The sequence below is a fragment of the Lathyrus oleraceus genome, chromosome 6 (assembly GCF_024323335.1).
Source record: "Lathyrus oleraceus cultivar Zhongwan6 chromosome 6, CAAS_Psat_ZW6_1.0, whole genome shotgun sequence".
NCBI classification, from domain to species: Eukaryota; Viridiplantae; Streptophyta; class Magnoliopsida; order Fabales; family Fabaceae; genus Lathyrus; species Lathyrus oleraceus.
In genome coordinates, this window is record NC_066584.1 from 25738805 (window position 1) to 25758165 (window position 19361).

At 34.6% G+C, this 19361-nt stretch overlaps 2 protein-coding genes across 4 annotated transcripts; both read right to left on the minus strand.

Moving 5' to 3' along the window:
* Nucleotides 1–284: 284 nt before the first annotated feature.
* On the minus strand, nucleotides 285–8493 carry LOC127093245 (3-hydroxyisobutyryl-CoA hydrolase-like protein 2, mitochondrial). 2 transcript variants are annotated; one of them, XM_051032157.1, is made up of 14 exons: nucleotides 8203–8493; nucleotides 8010–8090; nucleotides 7849–7917; nucleotides 7623–7686; nucleotides 5785–5864; nucleotides 4944–5027; nucleotides 4759–4843; nucleotides 2457–2542; nucleotides 2247–2368; nucleotides 1882–1942; nucleotides 1052–1150; nucleotides 862–963; nucleotides 736–777; nucleotides 285–637 (listed from the first exon to the last, which is right to left on the minus strand). In XM_051032157.1, the coding sequence occupies exons 1-14, from the start codon at nucleotides 8332–8334 to the stop codon at nucleotides 518–520; spliced, it is 1227 nt and encodes a 408-aa protein (XP_050888114.1). In that variant the 5' UTR covers nucleotides 8335–8493; the 3' UTR covers nucleotides 285–517. The 2 variants fall into 2 exon arrangements, with proteins under 2 accessions (XP_050888114.1, XP_050888113.1); XM_051032156.1 differs by having other exon boundaries at nucleotides 736–963.
* Nucleotides 8494–10958: 2465 nt separating this feature from the next.
* Nucleotides 10959–14493, minus strand: LOC127093386 (BTB/POZ domain-containing protein NPY1). 2 transcript variants are annotated; one of them, XM_051032311.1, is made up of 4 exons: nucleotides 14006–14493; nucleotides 13084–13153; nucleotides 11813–12991; nucleotides 10959–11644 (listed from the first exon to the last, which is right to left on the minus strand). In XM_051032311.1, exons 1-4 carry the CDS (start codon nucleotides 14065–14067, stop codon nucleotides 11120–11122), a joined length of 1836 nt encoding a protein of 611 aa, XP_050888268.1. In that variant the 5' UTR covers nucleotides 14068–14493; the 3' UTR covers nucleotides 10959–11119. The 2 variants fall into 2 exon arrangements, with proteins under 2 accessions (XP_050888268.1, XP_050888269.1); XM_051032312.1 differs by lacking the exon at nucleotides 14006–14493 and adding an exon at nucleotides 13469–13658.
* Between the last annotated feature and the right edge of the window lie 4868 nt (nucleotides 14494–19361).

Below are 19361 nucleotides of genomic sequence, written 5' to 3' on the forward strand. Positions count from 1 at the left end.
TTAATGTATGTGTTTCTTGTCGACAAAAAAAAAACCACTTTTAACCACCATCACTCATTTGGGAGACTGCACGAAACGTGACAAGCTGTGGTAGACAGGAACCGTTGGTGGCTCCTGGAAGATTGCCGAGTCAAACTCAGGGCGATTGTGACAGCTTGTGACCCCCCTTTTTTTAGGTTTTTGGTTATATTTTAACTTCAGATAATCTCATTTGAGTCATGATATACTTCACAGTTTTTAGTAAACTGAAGGAGAAAAAAGTTGATTGTGTAAATAATAAGAAGTTAAAGAATTCTTGATCAATCTTAAGCAGAAGAAACTTGATAGAAAACATAGAACCAAAAATTTAACAAATTGGATAAATCTACATAAAAGCCTGGGAATAATTTAAAAACCCCTCCCCACCTAAATAAAAGTGCGACTTCTACATTTTTCATCAATTCGAAAGCAAATTAGAACTTATTTGGCACATTTGCTAACTCTTGCTAGTGACAAACATTGCCGGGTTGTGCCTGTTTCACATGTAAGGTTCTCGCAATGCTGTAGGCAGCACCAGTTCAGGCTCAAATTCGTCAAATGGAGAGAAATAATGGTCAACCATGTCCTCTGATACATCTTTTAAACTAGGTGGATCCCACTGCAAATTTAGGAATAAAACGCTTCAGATCATTTCCAAGAGAAAAAGTGTGTATTACTGAATTTATGGATGTACATAGATTCTTGGACAATAGATACCTTGGGTGCAAAATCCTTATCAACCATTCGTGCTCGAACACCCTGCATAAAGGACAAGTCAAGTGAAATCATAAATAACACATTTAAGTTGTTCTTTATGGATAAGATGGAAGGGAAAATCATTACCTCAATGAAATCAGAGGAAACCTGCTTAGAAATTGCCCGAACAGATACACGATACTCACGTACAAGACATTGATCAAGAGTTTCAAATCTACCTTCCCGAATCTAAATTCAGTAGCAGAGGTCAAGGAAACCGAAAAAAAAAACATCTTGAATGGGAAATAAACAAACATGCAAGGGAGATTCAACTCACAGATTGTAAAATAACTTTCAAACTCAATGGGGAGGCTTCTCTTAGTTTCCCGAGAGTTGTCAAACACCATTGATCTAAAGAATCAGCTGCCTCTTTCTCCTGATAAAATAATATTTCATTTTGAAGAGAAAGGATTACTATCAAAGAGTGGAGAAGTTAAGCCCCAGATGATAGAAAACACCAACAATGCCCCCAAACCTGTTTATTCTAACAAAATCTGACATGTTTGGTTCGACAGTTCACTGCATATTTTTTCTGTCTATTAAATTTGTTTTCTATGATTGGGGAAGCATATGAAGACACGGATTTAAGATAGTTTTTCATCAAATAATCTCAGTGTTTTAGTATCTGTCAATAAAGATATTATCAATACTAAGTGCTTTTCTTCTGCTAAAACCCCAAAGGGATTCGTTCACTGCCTATTCTTTTGTCAGTATTTTTTATGTTGGAGAGGTATTACAAATATTCCGTCTCTCAACTGGAGACTGATATATAGCTAAGGATCAGCTTTTACCATTTTGGATAATATTAATGTGGTTTCAGGTAAGCTGCTACAGTCAAGTCATGACACTCAGTAGAAAACAGACATAGCCTCTACAGATATACAAGCTTCGATTTTGACAAATTACGAATAATTTTGAATAAATTTACGCAAAGTAACTGCTTCCAGAAAATTTATGTTTTAAGAAAACATTAGAAAATCAAGATGGCAAGGATATACCAGATCAGCAGTAGCTATACAATTAATTAAAGATGGTCTCCCAATTGCATTACATTGCAGGTCAAGATATGGAATTTTTGATCAGATCATGCACAAATACAATGCTTACCAAAGCTTCAACGATTTCCTCCACTGTATCATGACTGAAACATCTATCTATAGTATCAATCCTGAGGAAAAATACGAATAAGGCTCAGAAGCAGAAAAAGATGGCAATCGGGCCAATATATGAAACTAAATGATTGTGGGTCTATCTTCAGATAGAAAAATGTGCAATGACTAATGCCATTCTTTTAAAATTTCTATTGTTTCAGTTCTACTAGAACAGCAAATTAGAAATAACATATAAGATAGTAGAATTTCTCAATGAGTTAAAACATAAAATTGTGATCCATAGGATATAACAGGGTTATGCAGAAACTGTCATGATAAAAGTCATAGAAAGGAAATAAGAGTGTGTTGATGCAACATTACTTGTGGAGGATGCCACTTCTCTCGGGATAAACGAGATCAGCATATTGGGAAAGGGATGCCTCTACAATAGATGGATCGTCTGTGACCAGTTTACCAAGGCGTTCTTCAAGCCAAGCAAGCCTCTTCAGGAGAAGCCAAATCGTGTAAGAAACAGAAAACTGACCAACAAAGACGGTACAAAAAATTACAAGAACAAAGCGAAGAACATACTGCATTCAGTGAATAATGTGTAGCTAGGCGGCAAGCAATCATTTCTACACCATTAAGCTTATCTCCTGTAAGGGCCAAGTATTCCCCTGCATAGCAAAATATAAAATAATTAACCATGTGTGCATCATTTTCTGGTTTACTGTTTACAATGGAAACTATTGAGTACACGAGTGGGGAAAAAAATAAATCATGAATATCAACACTGCTTTTGCAAGTATATGATTATATAACTATTAAGTACTCAGTTGAGACTTTTTTTGTAGAGGAACAAAGGCCCTTATGCTATGCAGAGGATTGTGTTGCTGAAAGTAAGGCAAACTTAGAGGTGCATCAAAGAATATCGGAAATCTAGTATGGATAATGGTCATTTAACTTTAGGACTGTAAATATTTAGTTTGGCATTTCACATCAGGAAACAACCAACAATGTTTGCAAGATTGTCAAACTCAATAGTCTACGTAAACGTCTGAAACTCAATAGTCTCATAAACTCAATTTTACTCGGTACAAAAATAATGTTAATATCATCTATCATAGCATCTAACACTATTTTAGTTAGTAGGAAAAGCAAACCACACAAATGAAATTTAAATATTTTGCAAGACAATACAGTACAAGACCAGACTGTTTCCAACGCAACCTGATTCAAAATAGGTGAACAATTAAAATTTGAGGGACAAATACACAAACGCACAACAAGCATAACAAGTTTGAAATCGGCGGTCAAATTGAGAAATCATAATGCTCCAAATCTAGAGTGAAGGATGATAGGACTTGGTTTCCCTCATTGGAGTTTGATTCAGCTCGATAGAGCTAGGATTCAACTCATCAGAGTTGGGCTCTTTCAACTCGTTGACATGTTGGGTTTATTGCAACCTTGCAGCAATGCCTTATAGTTCATGTTTTCTGTCTGGTTTGTGGTTCCACTGTCTTGGGAGCTATGGGAGCTATGAGGTTATGACTTGAGACAATGTTCTTCTCCTATACAGACAGGTTCATGTTTAGACTTATTCAATCATCTTCAAACTAATGATTTTATGCAAATTTATCCAAGTTCTCATAGAAACGATTTGTTAAGCTAGTGAACTTGATTGTGATGCACAAGGCATAAACTTGTGCGTTTCTGAGATAACTTGAGTTAGATAGCCATGGATATCAGACAGCCAGAGTGGAAAATGTTCAGATCCGACATCTGGTATATGGACAAATACTTCCAATAATGGCTTAGGCAATTCTGCTCCATTAAACTAGCTTTACAAATTGACTTAGACCCAATAAATTCTTAATTATAATATGGTATTGGTCAATAAGGGCCAATCCTTAACCTGATATTGGGCTGCCTACAAATGTCATCCTGCAAATATCACACTCTAAACATCCAGTCCAGGCCATAAGAGGATGTGCTAAAGACCACAATTTGGGTGGGCATATAGCCAAAATATTACTCAGTAAGTTGAGCAATCCTTTCCAGTTTAGCTAGCTTTTGGAATTCAGTCTAATCCATCTCAATTCTAACAGAAATTATAGTTCATAAAGGATTTAAAAAAAAAAAAAACTACTGTTAATCATCATGAGATTGTCAAAAGGATTTGTTACCAGCCAACTATATATATATTTTAGAATATTTATAAAAACTTTATAACAGTATAAAATATTTTCGGCTGAGAATATTCCCACTTAGATTTACAAGGTAGAAATGCCTCACTTATAAAAAAAATGGTAGAAATGCCTCAACGAACCAATACTCGTGAAAATGACGTCGTTAAAAGTTCAGCCATCATGTTCTAAAAGTTATAAATTTGAGAAAGGGGCGTGTTATTGTTAATCAGTATCATGGAAGCAATGAGGAACATCTGTTTTTCTTCTTAGTACTGTGCAGTTGAACAAGAGTCATGGGTATTAGTTTGTAATCTCTAGTAATCTTTAAGTAACAACATCCATTCTTCTCTATTGTTGGAGCATGGAGTTTCCAATGTTTAGCACGCCAGAGACCGGAAGGTTTGGAAATTTCAACCATTGCGTTTTGGGATAAATTAGATAAAATGACATAGAAAACTTTCAAGGAATTGAAAGTTTAACAACTGTTTTCAAGAAAGGAATCGAGCTCCTTTACACGAAAAAATTTCATAAATGTCTTCAGATTTTTTTTTACAAATTGTGTTTTTCATCGTTCTGTGAAGTAATTGAGGATTAGTTTATAATTTCTGTTCCAAGTTTTTTTTCTTCCCTAAAAAATGTTCAGGAGTATAGCTAGGGTTATGCAGGAGGTCAGAGCTCAAGTAGCATTCAAAAACTGACATTACCTAAGTAGCCGGGTAGACGAGACAAAAGGTAAGAAGCTCCAGCATCAGGGTGAAAGCCTATTTGAGCCTCTGGGTGGGAAAAAATCTGCAATGTTTACATGCACAGTTTCCAGAATTTACATGACATAAATAAACAAATAAATTGCTGAAAAAGTTTCATTTGAGCATATGAAGAAATCACTTACAGTTTTATCAGTCACCACACGGAACATCCCTGGAAGAGAAATTCCAGATCCACAGCCCATTGTCCTTCCATTCAAAATAGAAACCTGCAGAAATTCCCATAAAATCTTCATTCAGGTTCAGAAAAACTTTCACGAAAAATAAAAACCATAAAATAAAAGAGCAATTTGTTATTATGCAGCTATATAATTCTTAAAATACAGTATAAACAAAAACTAATGCCAATATGAATAAACTTACTAGCCTTATCATCTTGCTAATTGCTTTAAATACTACAAAAATGGGTTAAAGTATTTTTGAAGTTTCATCTTATTTAAAACTATTTAATTTATTTAAGGAAAATTTCGATTTAGATTTTTTTCTGTGACAGCCCAGTTCCTCCACCAGGTTCAAACTTGACCACGGGGCTGGGCTACCATAACTGCTATAAGATCTTCTCACCCCCTCTTGGTAAGTTTTTTCCTTCCATGGGATTCGAACCTTGTATCTTGGGGATAAGTACAACGATTCACGGAATAAAGAAAAATAAAGCAAAATGCAAGCGAAGAGAACAGGACAAGACCACGGGAGCGTTTTCATAGCCAGCTCTAAAGTATAGTGCATGGAAGCTGACTCAACGGCATATTATGCATTTTGAATAACCAATCCAGAATCAAGATAGAACTTGCAATGGGTAACAAAAGTAATATAATATTTAGCACTTAGCAAGAGCAAAAAACTTCGAATTGATCCACTTGGGAGTGGAGAACATGAGCATGCAAATATTTATTTCAGGTAAGTTTTTATCTCTCCAATCCAAAGTACATCTAAAACAAAACCTCTTGGCAATGATCCAATACTTACATGTGGTTTAAGATATGTCCCTTGAAGATATACAAATGAATATAATGTTTTAAAAAACTCTTTAGCTTCTTCAGTCTTTCCTGCTCAAAATAAACATAAAAACGTCATAATTTGTGACTGTAAAAGAGATGAATGCAAGATTTGCCTCTGCTGATGAAGCAAATGAAGAAAAAATGTGAAAACTGAACTAACTAATTAGAGCCCTAGTATAGACTGCCTTGTCTGCAACCCATTTGAGCAAAATTCATAAAAAAATTATGAAATAAGAATATCTTAAGTGAATTGTTTATCTAAATTAAGGTCCAACCAACCTATTACTGTATATGTACCACACACGGGATTGGATGAACAGCATTTGATAAAGTTATGGAGTGAATCAGAAGGTTTAGTTTAAGACATGCCATTAGGAGAAAATATTTGTCTAGAAGGTAATCTTATGGTCATGTGAGGGGGGGATCTAGAGGATATATAGGGTTATGATCTAAATGGAGCAAATGCAACTGGTAAAAAAAAATCTAAAATTGAAGTACGAGATTTTGCAATACCTAATACCAGCTTTAGTAAATAGAAGGAGCAACTTATCACGTTTAATGCTTTGCACGAATTACACAGTCGTACCTAGAGATGGATTGACTACCTAGCAGAAGTTCTTCATTCTGAAAGAGCCTAAGGGAGAGATAACAGATATGGTCAAAATATGGTTTCAAGAATTAGTTAAATGGTTTGAGGGTTCCTGGAGGCACAAAGAAGTGCTACCAATATGTGGGATGAGCCAACTAAAGGGATTAGGAGAGTATGAAAAGGGACCCCTAATGAATCACAAGCTTTGGATTGTAAGGTATTCTTGAGGTGTAACACAAGCATGCAATATATTAATTAATTAAGGTTAAATGTGAGTGTCATAAACCATGGTCTTCTTAAGGGAAATGATGAAAAATGAAATAAACAAAGGGTAGCTAAGAAAGATGCCATGTGAGTCCCAGAGAATTAGTCAGCCAGCTACTATGGTTATACCAATCTTTAGACACCAAGGCTACAGAAAAAAAAATATCTACAAGCTAGGAATAGTCTAAATAAGATAGTTATGAACTGAATCTGGACTGCATACTAATATAGTTAGTATGTAATTACAGTTAAATGACTATAAACCCCGGTATCAATGGTTCTTACTAGTACATAAATCCTCCATTATGTGATTGAATTTGCCACACATGGATTCCATTTTATCATATGTCACTACTTTTTTTCGTCTCAATACATGCTTAAGGTAGAGACGGAATGATAGGATTCAAACATGCAATTGAAAGATAAATACATAAAAATAAATAAATAGACATTTGACCATCATTCCAACAAGAAGAAACTCAATTTAGCAAGATTTTAAATTTAATAAAGAAAAACGAGAACCCAATACATGAAGCAAATTTTTTATAAGGCCCAAAATCAGCCTATGTGATAGTTAACTTAGAAGATGAAATGTACAACTTAAAAAGGCAATGCATCATGTTTTATCTACAAAATAAATAATAGGAATAATATATAATATTGTTAAGAGTCTCACATTGAATGAAATATGACATGAACATATGTTTATAAGTGAGGGTTATAATTGTGGTTGAGCCTGACTAAACTTTACAAAATTGTCTTGTAGGGTGAAAGATTACCCACCACTTATAAACATATTTTCAAGTCACATTCTTTCCAATGTGAGACTCTTAACAGATATATTCGCTTATAACAGTTATTTGCAGGAATTCAATCTACCCCCTTGAAAGATTGAAAGTAAAAACCATAATATACAAGTTAATTAATCAATAAAAGATTAAAACGCAACACACCTTCATTGAGCGAGTGATACAGCCTAACAACATCTGTACCAGAACAGAAAGCGCTGCCTCTACCCTTCAAAACATTCAAGCCAGAAACACATAATCAAAAAACAAAACAAAGAAAATACCAATATGAATATTGCAAAAAGTATAAAACTACATCACATAAAAAACTATATAGTATCATGAGTAATAGAATCATTACATTCCTAGTTCAGGGACAACTGATTAGTACCTTCATTAGAACAAAGCCAATATCAGAGTTTTCTTCCCACGAATCATAAAGCCTCTTCAACCTAGCAACCTATGAAAACCCAAAATGACTTGGTGTTTATCTCAAAAACAAATGAACTCAAAAAGCACAATGAAACAAAAACGAGTAGTAGAAGACAGTACCATTGAAGTAGTGAGCGCGTTCAGAGAAGATGGCCGGTTGAGAATTGCAGTACGCGATTTCGCTCTTCCTTCAACCAAAATCTAAACCAAATAACAAAATCATCAATTGAAAATGAAAAACAGAAGCTACCTCATTAAATAATAATGGTGATGGTGATGTTGATGTTAATAAGTGAGGAACGAGAAAATTGACCTGGTTTTGGGAATCTTCGTCGTCGTCATTGCGTTCAGCGTAATCTGGTTGAGCGGAGAAAGCTCGACGATGAGAACAGAGCGCACGAGATGAGAATCTAGTTCGTGGTAGCAGAGCTTTGAATCTCTGCATCTTCAATTTTTTTAGTTTTATCAGTTATAGCGTGCAGAGAAGGTGTTTGATGTTTGGACTCCGGAGTGTGCTTCGAAATGAAGCGGGTGCTGAGAGTGTGGAACAATTGCGCGAGACTGAAATTGAAGAAATGGTTTCTTTCGGGTACCAAATTGGGTCGTAGTGACTCGTAAGGGTTTAGAAGGGTTTTTATTTTTAAATAAAAATTATTTCGAAAATCAAAAATAAATTATAAGGAAAAGTCAATTTTTTTAATGAAATACAAGGGAAAATATTTTATTTTCAATGAATTAATTGATTAGTGGCAAACATGTTTTTTGCATTAAGAGGAGGTTTTGTGGTTTCAAAAATATGGTACAAAATGGAAAGATTAAAGAGACAATAATAATAATCTTAGGGGCGAAAATAGTTTTGGTATAGTTTATATTTTATTATTAAAACAAATTAGAGATCCTTGAGAATATGAAGGATAGATGACAAGTTAATTTGCAAATATATTCGTAAAGAAATTATTTAGGGTAGTGTTATTTGGATACGTAATATTTTAAAATTTTGAATGTAATGAGATGTTTTTTTTAATTTGTGATTGACGTCTTAAATCCTTTAAAGTTTTCTTCTTTAAATGGAACATTGATTACTCTAATTTTAAATATGAAGTCATTGAAATCTATAAAACATTTATGTCAAACTATTTCAAAACAATCCAAAAATACTTGGAATGGATGAGATGACGGATCTCTGTCGGGTTATGAATTCGAATTCAATCTTAAATATGCAGTAGTGTTAAATCTCTTAAAAAGAGTTTGTCATTTATTATGGTCCTACAAAGTTCAAGAAATTAGTCTCAATAAATCTCTATAGTTAAGATATCCTATTTATTTTAAAGAAAAAACTATTACAAAACAAATAGCTAGGAGATTGAGGAAGATTACTTGACCAGTGTTTGAAATTGTGATGGAAATGCCACCTAACTCGCAACTAAGCTAAAGCAAGAATATGTAGCTTCCTAAACTTTATATTAAAGTGGTATTGAGAGTTACTTTACAAATGTCAAGCCAACAAGCATTTAATAATTTCTATTGAGTTTAGCGTAAAGTAATTTTGTTCCTAACAAAAAAAGTATGGATAATATTATTGTTGCAGACAATTTCTTCATTTTATGAGGGGCAAGAAAGGAAATAAGGGTTGAATGGCTATCAAAATGGACTTTAAATCGACCTATGATCGAGATTTGAACTTTAGTAAAAACATTATTGAAGATTTTTGAATTTTTAAAAAGCTTCTAAATTTGATATGGTGTTGTATTTCTTCTCTTTGATAAAGATATTATAGAATTGTGAGCTTTGAAGAAGTTTAAACTGTCTTGTGAATTTCGTCAAGCATTTATCCTTATTATTTTTCCTTTTATCTTTGATATATTGTTTAGATGGTCAACTTAATAGTTCATCAAAAATTGTGGTCTCATATTAAGTCAGGAGTTGCCTCAATATTTCTTATTTTTCTTTGTTTATGAAATCATTTTATTTGCAAAAGTGTCAATTAAACAAATTAATACTATTTTATCCATTGTTGTTTTGTTTTTCCAAGTCTCGGGCTAAATGCTTGGTCCAAGTAAATTTAAAATTTAATTCTCTAATAATATTTCTCATAAGATAAGTGTCAAATTTGCGAGATATTATATTTTTAGATGAAAAAAAAAATATCTTGAGAAATACCTTGGTGTTCCTTTTTTCTATAAGAGAAATATCTTGGTAGTCACCGCATAAGTCATTTGCAATTATTGCCCAAACTCTTAAGACTTTTGCAATTACAAATTATTGAATGCAATGCTTCCCCTTTTCAAAGAAGATAATTCAAAAAATTGATGCTATATATAGATCATTTTTGTGGACGGGTGAGAATGAAGTTACAAGAAAATTTCCAGTTTATTGGAAACAAGTTTGTGCATCTAAAGCTCAATGAGGAATGAACCTGATCTCACTTGAAGAGTGGAATAAAACCAACATGGTGAAGTTGTTGTGGAACCTAAATGGCAAGGCACATAGTTTGTGGATAAAGTGGATTCACAGCTCCTATATCAAGAATGACCAACAAAATTGCTCATGGATCCTTAAAATTATTCTCAACCAAAGGGATACGGTTCAACAGATGCAATGGTGGAGTAATATGAGCAATAAATTTGAAACAAAGAGAGTTTATCGGTATTTGAAGGAAGTCTGTCAGATTGTAGAGTGGAGAAAGACATTGTATAGCAACATGGCGAGCCCAAGAGCAATCTTTATGTTCTGGCTAGCTTGTCATAATCGGTTAGCAACAAAAGAGAAGTTTCACAGATTCGGTATGATTGACAATGCATAATACAATTTTTGTACACAGGTAGAAACGATCCAACACCTCTTCTTCTCTTTTTTTAAAGTGTATTTTTATTAATTTTGTTGTTTGCTTATTTTACTCTTACACAAATCTGACTAAGGAGAAATTTAGTGTGTAATTTCGTAACCATTAAATAGATTTTACATTTTTTTGTTCCACAAAAGTTATGAGTTGAATATAGAAGTGGAATCTATTCTACCCATTTTGAGATTTCTAAGCATTGAAGGGATATAGAAACCAGATACACAAGATACCAAAATGTCACTACATATTTTTTCCCAATGTTAGTGAGACCTTAATCCTGATTACATTACATGCATGCACTACAAACACAAGTTTAAACACCCTACCACTTTACACTTCACATCAATTTGAATTTCCTTCACATGTTCCAAATAATTTATGTAATTCTCTAAGAGATAGAATGTCTTTGGTGTCTTAAAGATGAACCAGAAGACTTGGTATCTCCAAGCACTACAGAAGTTGGACTATTAGAACCCCCTGAAGTTTCTGAACTCTTATTCTCTCCTTGTCCTTTACCAACATTCCATAACTTATCAAATATTCTCCTCGACCGAGACGGAAGCAACTGCATGCCGCTTCTGCTGTTTTTGCTACTCTTCTTACTCAGCCTCACACTCCTGCGAAACTCGTCGTCTTTGATCTTCATGCGGCTTGTTTGTCTGATGAGGGAATGGCAGCTCCCTCCCAAAGTTTTCTCATACTCCGCATCTCCGTTTAGAAGTGAGCGTGGACTGGCAAATGCCCGGGTGCTTGCTGCAGCTCTAACTTGTTCGAAATATAGAACCTGCACAACAACTCGAACGGGAAGACGTTCGTTCTGTGCAGCGTGTGCCGATGCGTCGGCAGTTAATTTCTTTACATTCATCAGTCCACATATGTTCTTCCTTTCAGATTTTGTTAGACTTTGGTGCTCCTGAAAATGATAGACTCAGACGAAATCAAAATTTAAGCGAAGATATGACTCGGTATACTGTCGTTGAAGACATAGACATAGGCACAATTTGGATAACTTCGTGACCAAATATCACGATAAGCAATAAACAAAATCAGTTAAAACATCTTCGAGGTAACAAAATCTTACCTTCAAGTAGATGTCAATGGCTTTGTATAGACCATCATGATTTGGTCGAGCAAACTCTGGAATTGACTGTGACAAATCAACGAAACTCGAGAGGCTGAGATTTGGATCATGTGCAATTTCTCCAAGATAACCATCAACCAACTTGCCAACATTCAGTATCGACCTATTCCCTAAAATCGATTCACCAAATACCTTATCATTCTTGTCTACAATATCCACACCACGGTTTTTCTTTTCATTAGTCATATACCGGTTCAAAAGATCTTGCACCAAATCAATATCATAAGTAGTAATCTGCGGAGACCTTGCTGGAATCAGTATATCTTTGACGGAAGCTTCGTGCAATTTTAGGCTGATGTTGTTCATCAACTCTTCTCTGGACGATTCATCCGCTTCAACAAGTATGGCCACTTTCAATAGTTTCAACAAGAAACTACAAGAACAACCTACACCGTTATCACATGGTAATAAACACACAATTGTTTCAACCAGAGATTTGTTCCTCCGGGCATGAGCATCAGAAACCAATGCATCAACTGAATCAGGTAACCATCTAACTGCATACATTTTCAGTGCCTCGCCGATCACAACACCGTCCATTCTTCCCTTTGATTTCACAGTAATCATTACGCGTTTATAGAGATCAATGTCCAGCTCACATATATCCTCAACCCACCAATCCTTCGGAACAGACTCAAATTTCTCTTTTGCCGTTACCTTGTCCTCGACAATTTTGTCAACCTTTGCTAGTTTCCTGTTGTAAGTGTAAGACCAGGTGATGTTCACCGGATCAACAGAAGTTTTCGAAGCTATGGAATCTATGCATCTTCCGACAATCTTTAGATCCTCGGACCAAGGGAAAAGTGATTTAGCAGTTTGGAGAACAATTATAGAATCCTTCCAGCTACGAAATATACTCGAGGTGAGAAACACGTCAATTTTGAAAATCAAGTTTCCTCTATCCATATCCTCTGTCATCTCAAGAAACTCAGCCGCACATCGAGCAGCCACGACATTGTAAGCATTTAGAGTAACAGTCATTCCATAGCAAAACTTCGCACATATTTCAAAGGCTTTAGGTCCTCCCGGGAAATCGTCCAAATAAATCTCATCAGCATTATCTTCGTTAGCTTTCGACACCAACTTCTGCAAGCGATTGCTTTTGGACAGTAGAGGGAACTATGCAACACATGAAAAGTAAAAATCAATAAAGAATCACTTATTCAACAGAACAATATAACAACAACAAGGATGCTGCAAAAGTACATTACCTTGTGAAGATCAAACTTAACTTCACCAACAGCTATGATAATATCTGTAGCCAATTCAGAAGATATATACCTGCATAAATTGGAAATGAGTTGCATAATTTTTTACCATCAAATTAAACCAAACACGTCAAAATCAATTCTGCCTCTAGAACCACTTTTTTCTCTTTCAAAAGTGGAACCAAACATACACTAACTACATGCACAACCAATGAAATTTAGAGTGTAAAGTAAACATCACCCATTAATGAATAATCAATGGTAGATAATAACATGCACATGCATAACAAATCATTGGCATGATTTTATTATTTTTACTCTTCCTTATTTTGAAAGAGTCAAATCCAATAATTTAATATACACACCAACCAGATGTAGCAGTTCTTACTTCCTAGTTGAATATTCTGCACATGATTAATAACAGTCTTTGAATCCACCAACCATCCATAATATTTATAAACTATACACATCACAAAAGTTGATAGTGATAATAATCTGAACACTCCAGTGGAACTCACATGCTAGAAAGCAAAACTAATAATATATAATATTGTTCCATAAAAGAGTTAGCAAAGTATATGATTTTAAATGCTATGTACACACCATACCACAATTATACACACTGTTTGGACCACAAACTCATCAATAGATTCTGGACCACTTCCAATGAAACCTCTCTATCTTTCTTTCTCACTTTACAGTTATAAACAATATAGTAATATACAAAATCATTACAGTAATATTTTGCAGACATTGAGCTAAACGAGATTCTTTCTATGAATCTAACAATATTGAGTAACAGGAAAGAGTAACATACAACAAATATACATACATATATTAACTATTGAAGTGTAAGAGAAGAGAAAGAATGCATGAAAAAACATGAAACAAAGAAGGTAAAGTTGAAAAGAGAAGAAGATGAAACCTGACAAAGTTGCCATCGTATTGAAGTGCATCAGGCTTGGAACCTAACTTCATGAACTTCATATTTGTTTGTTTGAGTGGTTAGGAAGAGAAGAAGTAGTTGGAGAAGAGAATGAAGAAGAAGGATAGAGAGTAATGAAAGAGAGAAAGCGTGTTAAGGAATGGATGAGAGAATTGAATGCGGTTATAAATAAAGTTGGTGAAAAAATGGGGTGAGAGGGAAAGAAGAGAAAAATGGGGTCAGAAATAATAGAAAAAGAGAAGATGAATCAGAAATGAATAAGAGAGAGAGAGAGAAGTGGTCGCCGCCTTAAAGCATGGTGATGGTGATGCTGTGTAAGGAAGTGAAGAATATGGTTGGAGGCACAAATCTCAAAGGGATGTGAGAGAGAGAGAGAGAATGGTGGTGTTTCTGCTGTTGTTTCTTTCTATTCTCTATTCTGAGCTAAACACACTTTCTCTGCTACGTGAATCATGATCGTTTCCACACTCTGACGCCTTTGTCTCTCGAGTATAAATAAATCTAATTTATTTAATTCATATTCTTACTATAAACTCCAATATTTTTTTAATATTATTTTCTTCCCTAACAACTCATCACAAGTTTAAAATACAAAATACACGTAGATTTTTTTAAAAATAATTATTTTTTAAAATTTAAATATTTAAATAATCTATTTTTAAATTAATTATCAAAATAATTATATTTTTTACTTATGCGTCTTTTGAACTGGCGCATCTAATTGTCATTGAAAGGAGATGTCATATCCATTGACGCATGCATGTGAAGCAAATGAAAAGAGACGTCATTGTCTTTGACGCATGCATGCCTTGACGCCACATACATTGACGCATGCATATGTCATGTGTGAGTGTGTGACACATATATTGGTGCATGCATGCGCCTAAGGCAATGGCAGGCAATGGCGCATGCATGTGTGTGCTCTATAAATACAAAGTGTTTCTCCCATAATTTTTTACACAACTTCTTACATTTCTTCCATTTTCCTTCAATCTCCTTCAATTTTCTTTTCTTTAACCATGTCTGAATATTCATATATTCACAAGAGAAATGTCGATTTAATCTTTTCAGCATTGCAACCTACGATAAAGATCCGACTTTGGAATATATGAACGTTTGAACGTCTTGATAGGACGTTGAACCGTTGGTTGGATAGAGAAATTGCAGAGGGTGAAAGGATCAGAAGAATTCAATGGTTTGAGTCCACGTTCAACCAAAATGGAGAAGTTCGTGTATGGGTGGATACTAAGACTGACAGAGACGTTCAAAGGATGATGTATATTATGTTCAAAATTGTTTTAATGGTTGTAATCGCATAGTTATGTTGTTTATGTGTTGCATTTGTTAGTAATGATATTTTATTTGTTGTAGTTTGTTGTGTTGTTGTTTATGTGTTGCTTATGTGTTGTATTTCTTTGTGATGGTATTTCCTCACTAAGTTATCATATGAAATAAATGTTGTTTTTAATATAAAGCAAAAGAGTTACAATTAAAATTGTCTTGTTGTGTTTCTTTCAACACTGAGACAGTTAGTACGATTATGATCGGGTTGGCGACATGAACTACATAATTCAACCATTTTATTCGTCGTATCCATTTCGATTCGAATACGGGTGTTGTTTGGGAGACCCTCTTTCTTTCTTCGCATTATTTCATTGTGCCAAACATGCGTCGACGGAGGGTTCTGCTAGCCATTCACTACGTCAAATAAGGGAATAGAGGGCGCTTATTTTGGCCTATAACAGCGCTTTTAAGCGCCCTCTAATCTGGCGCTGGCATAGGTAAAGACAACGCTTTGTTTTCCTGGAGAAAGCGCCCTCTAAAGTTGTCAATGTGAAGTGTTTAGAGGGCGCTTTCAGGAAAAAGCGCCCTCTAAAGTTGACAATGTAAAGTGTTTAGAGGGCGCTTTCAGGAAAAAGCGCCCTCTAAAGTTGTCAATGTAAAGTGTTTAGAGGGCGCTTTCAGGAAAAAACGCCCTCTAAAGTTGACAATGTAAAGTGTTTAGAGGGCGCTTTCAGGAAAAAGCGCCCTCTAAAGTTGTCAATGTAAAGTGTTTAGAGGGCGCTTTCTGGACAAAGCGCCCTCTAAAGTGTTAGTTATTTTTAAAAAAAATTGTTTGAAAAACAGTGGATATTTAATTGGTAACCTGTTCGCATGCTGTAAAAGTGTAAAATTCATATTGATTTCATCCTTTAATCCAATGTTATACACCATTAATCCATTGATATATACAACATGAATCCATTTATATACAACATTAATCCTCCATATATACAACATTAATATATGATTCTTTGATCAACAATATACAACAACATATTCATGATTTAGTAAAATTACAACAACAATATACAACATATATACAACAACAGCATACAACAACAACATTCCATACATATATGTACAACAATATACAACCTAGCTATATGATTCTTTGATCAACAATGAATTGACACAATTCATCCTTGATTTCATCCAAATTTGCTCTTGAGTAAGTTTTGTATTCCTCAAAGTACTACAATTAAGAGAATAAAACATATTCATGATTTAGTAACAAAATAGATGAAATATCCGATAATATTAAAATAAACCCTAAGTTATTATTCCATACCATTTTTGGGATGTCTATACGATTCAACGCAATGATGTCTCTCATAAATCTCATTACAAAAAATCCGCAATCGACCGAATTATTTTGCTGAGGACACTACACAGAAAAACAAACAATATATATATAGTTAATTTCTTACAAACACTATTATAAGCAAAAAAACAAACACTATTATAAGCAAAAATAAGATACTTAATATATACCTGAACTCTGATCCAGGTAATGTCCTTCCTATTGCGGTATTTCTTTTTCAATCTAAATTTTATTATTGCCCTAACAAAATAAAAACGTATATTGAGATCAATCTGACAGACATAATTAAATATACAAATACACACGAATATTTAGGGGAATTTCACTTACGCGTCAACCGTCTTCTTCATATTCGGATATTTACTCCAATCACCCGATAAAGAATCGAGATAATACACTATTAGTCTCGAAAGATCCATAGCAACCAACACCCAGTGACCACTGTAAAATAAAACAAAAATTTAGATAATTGAAAATTTTCTACGTAAAAGATATACATAGATTAGAATGAAATTATTAGAAAGAAAATCTAACCCGTTGCCAGAATTAAACGGTAAAAAATACAAACTGGGTGTAGTATTATCGCCGGCCGCCATGAATCTATCGACTAGATCATTCTTTACGGATGTTGGATTATTCGTTATTAACGTTGCATTGATACGGGAAGCAGGAATAAAATTGAAACGGTTACACAATTCAGTTCCCCGCATCAATGTTACATACATATACCTTAAATAGAAACATAATAAACATTAGACTACTCATTGAAATGTGTAAATAAATTGTTCAACTAAGTAAATTATAGATTGATCGGAGTATCATATGTATGTATGAATGACAGTGATGCCCAATTCGGTGTGTTCAAAAAGTTGTTGGAAGTCCTCCTTTCCAATTATTTCGAAATGAGCAGCTCCGAAAACACCTTCATCAAAATCTATAGTACGAATGGCCCCATGCATAATATCGGACTCCTCCACCATTTTCTCAAGACGCATCATAATTTGAGATTTTATCCCGGACGTCGTTGGAATATCCTTAGCAGCGCTTTTCAACTTTCGACCGGGAACCTAAAAATTCATATAAAATAAATCATGACTTTTTGTGATGCAACAGAATCGTTGCGTATATAATTCAATGGGTATATATATTTGTACCTCTTTTTGAGATGCAACCGACTCGATGCGTCTTGAAATCCCTTTACCAACTTTATGTGTGGGTCTTGTAGGAGTCTAACATTACCATATAATTGATTAAATATCATAATTGTAGCTGAATTGAAATGTGAATACTAAATATTCATAATCATTTAGAACATATATACCTCGGCATCAGGGAAAATTAGATCTGACGGCCAACCAACAAAGGATCCGACTGCATCTCGCATCAACGTTGTCTCTGAAACAACGTCAGGTAATGGTAGACGGGCGTCCGTATCTAATACGAGGTCAACCGAAACTTTCATAAATCCCACAGGGAGGGGATTATGGTGAAGTAATTCACCCGAAGTATTGTGCACTTTTCCCTTGCCAACCATGCGATAAGTTGGTGACGATAGATACAGCTGACAAGGTGAAATGCCCTAAACCAATAATAAATGTTATTGTTAACTTGTATATGTGTCAAGTAAAAAAGTGCTATTTTAATTTCATAATAACATATATAATTACCTCGGGAAATTTCGGTTGATGATTGATACTAGCTCGGTCACTAGTATCTTTTGCCTCGGAAACGCACCTTTCCTCTCTATACCTTGCATTCTCGTTTTACAGTTGGAGTACTTGTGCCCTTAACTCCGCCAAGGTCTCCATCACCTCTTTGTTGGTAGGATTTTTTGTTTTTGTTTTTTTATAAAATGACGACGGAGTCACACCAAAACCCTTACCCCTCACACGACCGGAATACTCAGGAACATTTAGTACTCGACTAAGTACGCTCCTGCAATCCTGGACCTCGGTTGAAGGTACGGTTTGGGATAAAGTCTCCTGAAATATTATTAGAGGAGATTAAAAATGAATTATATGTCTAACAAAATTTTCGATATAATTAAAGAAATAATGTTACATATACTTACACATTCGTCATAAACATTTTGGACCGCTTCAACGACAGCCCCATCCTTCCCAACCCGAGCAGCCTTCCATAATACGTGGTCCGGAAGAGATGTTGCGTCACTTTTGTCCTCGGCTAGCTACACATTGAATTAGATTATAAGATCATCAATTATAACATATTGTGACAATGTATAAGCTCATAGCATTTGAATATACTCACAATTCTTTGTTGTAACCGTGCATAACCCGTACGCCCTTTTTTGTACGGATACGCCGGTTTTGATGCCCTTTTCCTATTTTTGTCGCTTACTTCCTGGATAAAAAAGTTTAAGGCATATTAGAACCAAGTAACTTAACAATTGTATAATACCATAATTAATAGACATTACATGGAATTTTTCGTTTCTTCGTTTGGCGACAAAGTTATCCCATTCATCGGCTGAAATAATCTCGGCATACTTCATTGGCCGTTCTCCTTCAACAAATTTTCCTTCCTCATCCTTGAGAAATTTGTTGCACAAAAAGGATCGAAATCCTCGGAGTCTTTTTCCGGCCAATTGAATACAATATTTTTGCCGGCTTTCATCGATGTGAAAGGATCTCTAAAAAACATACAAATGGAGTGTGTTATTATAAAGTA